This window comes from Tupaia chinensis, unplaced genomic scaffold (assembly GCF_000334495.1).
Source record: "Tupaia chinensis unplaced genomic scaffold, TupChi_1.0 Scaffold144031_1, whole genome shotgun sequence".
Taxonomy (NCBI): domain Eukaryota; kingdom Metazoa; phylum Chordata; class Mammalia; order Scandentia; family Tupaiidae; genus Tupaia; species Tupaia belangeri.
In genome coordinates, this window is record NW_006203883.1 from 248,418 (window position 1) to 257,178 (window position 8,761).

The following is an 8,761-nucleotide window of genomic DNA, read 5'->3' on the forward strand; positions in this document are numbered from 1 at the left end:
CTCTCTCTCTTCAGTGAGCACACATGCCCTATAGAAAAAACCTAAAATAAATAAATAAACAGTCAGGAGCAGAACAGTCACCACTTCCATTATTTTGGCAGCACATTTATTAATATATTCAGAGCAATTAGACAAGAAACAGAGAAGAAAAAAGGGAAGGAAAAATAAAAAGAGAGAAGGACTGAGAGAAGAAGTGAAAAAATTGATGAGCAACACCCTTACTTAGGCATCAGCAAACTTTTTCTCTTTAAAGGCCTAGACACTAAATACGTTAGGTTTTGCAAGCCACAGAGTGACTGTCACAAGTACTTGACTTTGCTGTTAGAGTACAAAAGCGACCAAAAACTACGTATCAGCAAATGAATGTGGCTACACTCCATCCACTAAATATTTATGGGCACTAAAATTTAAATTTAATATAATTTTCACATGTCACAAAATATGATTCTTGTTAATTTTTTTCCCCAACCATTTAAAAATGTAAAAACCATTCTTGGTTCCAGGGCTCTAAAAAACAGGTAGACCAGACTTAGTGCTTGCCCTAGATCATTATAACAGTACTTAGTTCATTTATTTATTGTTAGTTAATTAAACAGTATCTGTTAAATATACACAAAATTATCTAATTTCTTGTTTTCTTACTTTGGACACAAAAACAAAGATTTTATAGAAAGACTATAAAGTAATCAAACTATGAAAGTGTTGCATTTTTAAAACATTTTTATTTTCTTCTCTCAAAATAAAAACATCTAATTTCTTTAGTTATTAATTCTATTTCTGTAAACAGAGTAACGTTTAAGAACTTCTATTCGCTTTATATCTAATCTGCGAGCCTCACAGACCTCTCATCGAGAACAATGGTGTACACACAGTTCCCACAATCATTCCACTTTCTTTTGTGTGTGTGTGCTGAACTCCAGACAAACATTAAATTACCTTGGACAGTAAATGGTAGAGAAGAAAGACGCCTGAAGAAAGTATTTGGCCTCATTTTATGATGACATTCAATCTTAATTTAGAGAAAGAGAAAAGAGCTTTCTTAGTGTGAGAAGCATGGGAACTGGAAAGAAATACAGAGCTTTTCAGAGAAGCCTATTTTTCCAAGTTTGCAGGTGACTGACTGCTCGTTTCTATGCAGGTGGGGTTGTAGGTCAGGGGTGTGTATGTGTACGTATCTGGAAGTCCACACCCACTGTTAGCCAGAAATATCCAGGAATACACTTCCAACAAGAACACGGGCCAGTTCAGGTAAGCAAGCAGTTTCCAGATTATTTAATCAGTGGACAGGGTCTGCTGTTTTGAAATGATCAAGTTTTGCTATCTGAAAAGTGAGGCTTAAAGTAAAGGATGGGGAAAATGAAATTAAAATTTTAATTAAATTAAAAATGAAATCTTTTCTCTTTTCCTGAACTGGATTCCCTTTGCTGATTTCATAGTTTGATTCTCTATTTTCATTAATGATATGAGAACTTACTGGCATCAACCAAATATGAATCTAAAAATTATTCTACAAATAAGAATGGTTCTTCCTTATATTCCTCTCAATTTTGTTTTGTTTTAAACTATAGAAATGTTTAATATGATATCTGAGTAAATGTTAAATTATGTATGAACAGTCAAATACTAGTGTTAGAAAATGGTCAAGGTTTATAGTGCATAATTGTACTGGGTATGTGTCTCTCAAGGGCACTGTAAGTGGCTGAAGAGGCATAATCGTGCCACAGTCATATTCAAATCATAGTGGCCCCAAGTAGTTTAATCTGCACCAGCTACTAATGGACCCACAATAATTCATACACTATTTTATGATGGAACATATTGTTCATCCAAAACAGCAATGCACAAGTTATTTATATTGCTTTGCCACAGAATATATTCAATATCTATTTTATAGTGTATCAAGCAATATAAAACAGAAAACTTAGATTTGGGGTTTTCTTTGAGTAGAAAGTATTTGATAATAATCTATAAAATATTTAAGATTTATAAAAAAAAGAAAATATGGTGCCCACTTATCTCTAAACTTGGCAGCTCTAAAACAGTAAAAATGATAAAATTACAATCATTTTTTAATGTAGGTGGTTATCTCTGTCCCTAACATGAAGAATCTTTCTAATGCTGCCTCCAGATTCACTTTTCTTAACTGTTCTTAACATCTATGATCTTGGGAAGAATCATAAGGCAATTTTGTACCCTCTCTTCTCAAAGGAAATGAAGAGAGACACATAAAATTTTACCTGAATTTTGAGGTTTTGGGGGTCTCCGATACTTCATCCATAGACCTAGAAGCCCACTGAATCCAGGTTAAGACCCTGTCTTAGATGGTTGCTTCAGTTTTCCCATTTCAAATTTCTACCCACTTGATCCTACCCTCTCCAGGTTGGGGTCTGTGTTCTAAATTTATCTATCCATAGCTCCTATAAAAACCTACTTGTCTTTGTCTTTGTCTTTAAGGTACAAAATGACAAGCACAGGATGATACTTTGAAAGGTTTTATGGTTTAATAAATATGAGAACTTAGGTTGAGATACTTATCAGGTACCATGGTTATTGTTTAACAGGTTTTTAATGCCTGGATACAAAAAAAGTAAAAAAAAAAAAAAAATGTCTATTGCAGATGAGTGAGAAAAATTATTTCAATAGTTAACTTAGAGTAGCCACCATTTTCAATCCAGAGAAGAAACACCACTGGAAAGAAGAAATATTGAAAGAAAGGAATGAGGAAATGTCTATAAACTTCTCCACCACCAAGTTGCTGTCCTCCTCCATGACTACAGTTGCTATTTTACATAATTAGACTATTACAATTGCCAAATGTTTTACCAGTGCCAAAACATTGTGCCTTAATCTTTCAATTTTCCACAATGTCTACTGCAGTTAAACATAGCAACTTCCATGCTTGAATAGAATCCTTGAACAGTCAGTCATTGTATTTTTAGCTAGAAAAAAATGGACTATTTTGGTGGAGAATTCACCACCAAATACTAAGAAAAAAAAAACATTTAAAAGGAATTTTCAATAAATATGAAGGGTGTGTATGCATTTATTTCACATTTTGAGGTGATTTCAAAATAGCATGTGTCAATCATTTCCAAATGAGGTTTATGTACTAAGAATGCTATAACTGGATATCCCACAAATTTTAAATACTCCCCGTAATATATTTATCAAGTATTTTAAGACCTGGTCAGCTCTAACTCTGGAATTTTGATTATTTCTTAACATGCAAAGTATGAGAGGACAGTATATGAAATTAAGAATTGATTTGAAGGCCAACTCCACAATGCAGTAGTTAAGCACTGGTCAAGAGAAGTTGGATCCCACATGCTGACCAACCCAGTCTGTCTGAAACACAGTGGGCACATGCACCAGTGCTCAAAATCTGACAGACCGGAGGACTGGCGGAAGGATACTGCATGAACAGACACTGTGGAGAGTGTACCTCCACTTCGCTCTCTCTCTCTCTTTCTCTCTCTGACTCTAATGTGTATATGTACATGATCTATAACAAACAAGCAAAGAGAACAAAAAAACAGAATTTTTTTTAACAGAGATTTTGCTATAGGGCACTTGAGTGCACCAGAGAGACAGAGAGAGACAGAAAGGGACAAATTACCACTACCACCTTCCCGCCCGGAAGGGAGGTCATGCCACAATCCCTTCTTCTCCATTTTCCTCTCTCAGGATTTTGAGCACACACGCACATGCACCCAGCATGAGTTTCAAGCCACCATGTCCAGGACTCAAACCAGTCAGCCATATGGGAGTCCAGCAACCGTTATACCATCTGCTGGTCCCAAGTCTACTCTTCTTTTGCATATATTTAATTTATAGTAATATGGCAACACTTGACTTTTTTAAAAGAGCTATGTTCTAAACTGAAAGGCAAAAGGTGTAGTAATTGTTGGAAGGATGAGAAAAGTAAATGGCTACAGAAGAATTGAAGAACAAGAATCCTCCGTGTTCTATTTTTTTCCTTTGATTTCTATTTTAAGCAATATTTGTTCTTGCCTAATCTTATCTTAGTATAGAGCTAAATCTACTTAGAAACAGAAGAATCAAGAAATCAAAAGATAGAAAGTATTTCTGTGTGCTAGAAGGCACTTCTGAATTGAGCATTATAATTTAAAGGTCATTTAAAATAAAATCATATTTGAGTTTCATGGTGTTGCTCTTAGTATTACAGTTCAGTGTGGAAGTAGGCTTTGTATGCCCTGAGCCAGTTCTTTTTCTTTTTCTAAATTTAAATTTGCCAGAGGTCATGTACACCCTGCAGAGAGACAGAGAGAAGGAGAAAAAGAAAGAGCCCTTTCCCCCGAAAGGAGAATGTTCATATCACAATCCCTTCTCCTTCATTTCCCTGCCATTTGATGATCTGGGCTTGCATGCACATGTGTGTTGGCCATGTGGGATCCAGGTCCCTTAACCAAAGACCATGAATCTGGCACCAAGTTCTTTCTCAACTACATTACACTATGCCCAGGATGCCCAGAACATGGCTTTTCACCAACTGAACACTTACTTAGTTGATTGAATTTTTAAAATATTTGAATAATAAAATGTGAACAAAAGTCTAGGCAGTTATATCTGGCTGAACCAAAGAAACAGAACAATCTGTCAGCAGAGGTTTGGCCCAGTTCTTAGCAAATATCTTTTAATGACAGCTTGAAGTAATCTACTAAACTCTGAAAACTATTTCCTTCCTTCCTTCCTTCCTTATTTGCCAGAGGGTACATGTGCTCACCAGAGGCGGAGGTAGGGGAGAGGGAAAAAGTTTCCCCTATGGAGAATGGTCATGCTGTAATACCTTCTCCTCTATCTTTTCCTCTTTTCAGGATTTTAAGTATACATGCACATGTGCCCAGTGTGTTTTTTTCAAGCAACTATGTCTGGGACTCAAACTGCCTAGTTGATCGTGTGGGAGACCCTAACTACCAAACCACAGGCTGGCTCTATAAAAACTCTTTTCTGTCATTTAGCTTCTTCTGAGAGACTCTCTTGAAGACATGATGGTATACTCAGCTTTGGCCCTCTGTCTCCTACTCTTCACAGTTTCTTCCAACCTTGCCATTGCCATTCAAAAGGAAAAAAGACCTCCTCAGACACTTTCAAGAGGTATTGTAATCTTGTTTTATTTTCTAAACTCAGTCATTAACATTATTTGTTAACTATCGAGTGCCTTCACCCATAGTGTAGTTATAAAGGAAACTTAATGAACTGGAAAAATTTTGTTGTGTATGACTTCGAAATGGACTTTTCTAAAAGGAATCAATTGGTTTTAGACATTAAATCAAATCAACTGGAAACTAGTCTGTATCTTTCACAAAAATAGTAGAGAAATTGCTTTGCTTTCTACAACTTTGGTAACTCGAGTCCTAGAAAATAATGATTGGTTGACATGATATCTTAAAAGCAATTTAAGAATTCTCAAAATTTGCTCAATTTCCCAGTCCTCAATTTATTAAGGTCAGAAAATAATTTAGAGTGACATTATAAAAGGCTATTAATAAAGTATACTTTATCCCAAACCCAGAGAATTTGACTAGGGAACACTGATGCAGTGGCTTGAGATATCACAGTCTAGATTCATCATTGGCTACATGTTTAGAAAACATTTTTATTTGTAAGCTTAATGTTTCACTTTAGCCTAAGACACAAATATGTATCTATCCCTAAAGAAACATTTAAAGAAAAAAAATATTCTCAAAATTGGCTCTAACATCCCCAGGTAACAGAAATAGGACCAGAATCATTTGTCCCCACATGGCTCATTCAAAATTAGCAGGATACATGCAAAGCACTTGAAATGGTAATGTGAATAGAGCAAACAAATGGAGACCAACTAGTATAATTTAAATTCTTAAACACTGGCTTTCCAAGTTTATTCATTTTTAAATGAATTTATTGAATGTAAGCCATCAATGTTTATTCAAGTTAATTCTACTTTAACTTAACAATTACATGAACTATATACACAGAAAGTAAGTTTTTACAAAATAAAAGAAAATAGTTTTCTAAATAAAATTTATCTTATATCTCCCTCTATAAATACTATAGTTATGAAACATAAATTCAATAGCCTTAAAATACCAAAGACTAACTTAGTTATGGCCTTAAAGACCTATCAGACAATGGGAGTAAGCATTATTGCTCTAACTATACCGTAACACATCAACAGTCTGCATGCTCACTTTTAAATATCTATTTAAAACTTTTAGCAAATTAAAAAACATATAGTGAGTATTTATGGCATATTTTAACCAATGTTATCAGCCTACTATTCTAATTATTAAGAAACTATTTTAGCTGGGAGGATGACTGACATTAGCTGAGAACCCTATAATTAAAACTTGATTTATATTTGGTTAAGACTTTTACCATCAGGGCTGGTGGGTGGCATGGTGGTTGAGGCACTAGACTCCCACATGGCCAACTGTAGTTCAAATCCTAGACCCGGCAGTCCAAAAATCACAACAAATAAATAGATAAATAAATATTTTTAAAAACTTTTACTATCTATTGCTATATAGGAAACGAGAGAAGGAGGCTCAGAATGAATAAGGATTAGAGTAGGGATGAGAGGAAGAAGTTCAAGTACAGTGTACAAATAAGCAAATGGAGCCCTTTAGGACAGAAGGCAGTATCAAAAAGTTAAGTAGAGAGGTTGGCAAGGAGAAAGGGGATTAATTAGAAATAGGTAATAGATGGTTCAAGGAAGAAAATACGCACACACACACACAGAGACACACGCACAGTGATTAAAAAAAGAAAAAATCCCAACTTCCTTTGAATCAGAACTGCCCAGCATCTACTCTAGTTCCTAGCATACAGTATATACTCAATAAATACATATAACATGAACTAATAAAAATCTCAGAAGACAGGAACAGCCATTGGCATAATGGCTATGTCACTGGAGTCCCATGTAGTTGACCCCGGTTCGAGTCCCGGACCTGGTGGCTTAAACTCATTCCAGGCACATGTGCATGTGTGCCCAAGATCCTGAGAAGAGAATGGAGGAGAAGCGATTGCGGTGTGGCCATCCCCCCTGGGGGGTGATTTCTCGCTTTCTGTCCCTCTGTCTTTCTCTGTCTTTCTGGTAAGCACACATGCCATATAGCAAAAATCTCTCAAAAAAAAAAAGAAGAATCTCAGAAGATAAGAAAACATAGCCAGAGTTAAAGATAGAGTTGAGAATTTATATTCTGTACCACCTTTGGCTTATTGTAATCAAGAGAGTATATAAAAAATAATTATAATACAATGTAGTACCCCTACAGAGCTAAAAATTATTGTCTTGAGAGTAGGAATTACATTTTATCTTTTTATTCCCAGTACTCAGTGAACTAAGACATGTACTTGATGTTCCTGGAACTAAAGAACTAATGTTTGTGGAACTAAGTTGAATGAGAGCAGAGAATAGGAATTTTTCTCAGTGCTAAAGCTTCTTATTGAATGATATTTGTACCAGAAGAGGGAAAATTAAACCAGGGTCTAATTTTACTTGTTATTTCCATAGTAATTTTGTTTCATGCAAAAGGTGGTATGAAGACACTGCACATGTTCAAGCAAAGTTGGAACCTTTCAGAATTATTACAGAAAGAGTTCCTGGTAAGGTGCAACATTAAACTAACAAGAGATGTCTTCCAATGTTATAATTTTAAATCAAGTGAAAGCAAATCATGAGACCGATGAGAATATAAAATGACACAACCACTTAGGAAGCAATCTGACAAAAAGTCTAAAAAACAAAGTGAAAACACAAAGTGAATTATGGAGTTCCATTTAACTCAGTAATTCCACATATAGGTAAATATTCAAGAGAAATTAAAACAAACACCCACTCAAAAATTTATACACATGTGTTCATAGCTGCACTATTCAAAAAGAAATAACCCAAAGAAATAACCCAAAATGCCCATTATGTGATTTATGAGTAAATAAAATGTGGCTTACCCACACAAAGGAATAATAGTCTATCATAAAAAAGGAAATATGCATAACATGGATGAACCTTAAAAACATCTATGCAAATTGTCAAGTTTAGGGGTCAGCAGGTGGCATGGTAGTTAAGGTATTGGACTCCCACATGGCCGACTGTGATTTGAGCACGAACCTGGCATCTTTCTCTCTCTTGTGAGTGCATTTGCCCAAAAGCAAATTAAATAATAATAAATAAAATTTTAAAAATAATTATTTGGAAAACATTTCAAATGTATAGTGACAGAAAGTAGATTAAAGGGTTTTCAGGGCTCAGGGGGATGGAAAGATGGGGGTGAATATGGATAGCTAAAGGCTACAACATTTCTTTCTGAGGTGATGGAAACATTCTAAAATCTATTAGAGTTATAGTTGTACAAATCTGTAAATATACTTCTTAAAAGTATATACTTTCAATGGGTGAATTGTGTTGGTATATAAAATATATTTCAAAAAAAAATGTTTACCAAGAAACAATCATACAAAACAAACAGGCAAAAACCATGGAATCACGTTTTTCTTTCCTTTTTTAAAAATTGTCAAAGGACACATGCTTTTGCCAGAGAGATACAGAAAAATAAGAGAAGAAGGGACCATGACCACCAGTGCAGCATGGTCACTCTGCATGCAGTCCCTTCTCCTCCATTTCTCCATCCTGCTGGGATTTGGGGGCACTCATGCACATATGCTGGAGAGTTTTTCAAGACTCGGAGGCTGAGACTCAAACCATGGTCAGTCATGTGGGATCTGGCTTCTCTTAACCACAGGCTTCAGGGCCAGG

The 8,761-nt window shown here is 35.3% G+C and overlaps 1 protein-coding gene across 2 annotated transcripts in view; it reads left to right on the top strand.

Moving 5' to 3' along the window:
• Positions 1-981: 981 nt before the first annotated feature.
• Positions 982-8,761, top strand: part of AGR3 (anterior gradient 3, protein disulphide isomerase family member) — a 64,853-nt gene continuing 57,073 nt past the window's right edge. Inside the window, exons 1-2 of one of the 2 annotated variants that reach the window (XM_006165782.2) lie at positions 982-1,248; positions 4,980-5,115. In XM_006165782.2, the coding sequence (XP_006165844.1) occupies positions 5,007-5,115 (109 nt within the window). In that variant the 5' untranslated portion in view covers positions 982-1,248; positions 4,980-5,006. The remainder of the gene's footprint in view (positions 1,249-4,979; positions 5,116-8,761) is intronic. The other variant, XM_006165783.2, reaches the window with a different exon arrangement.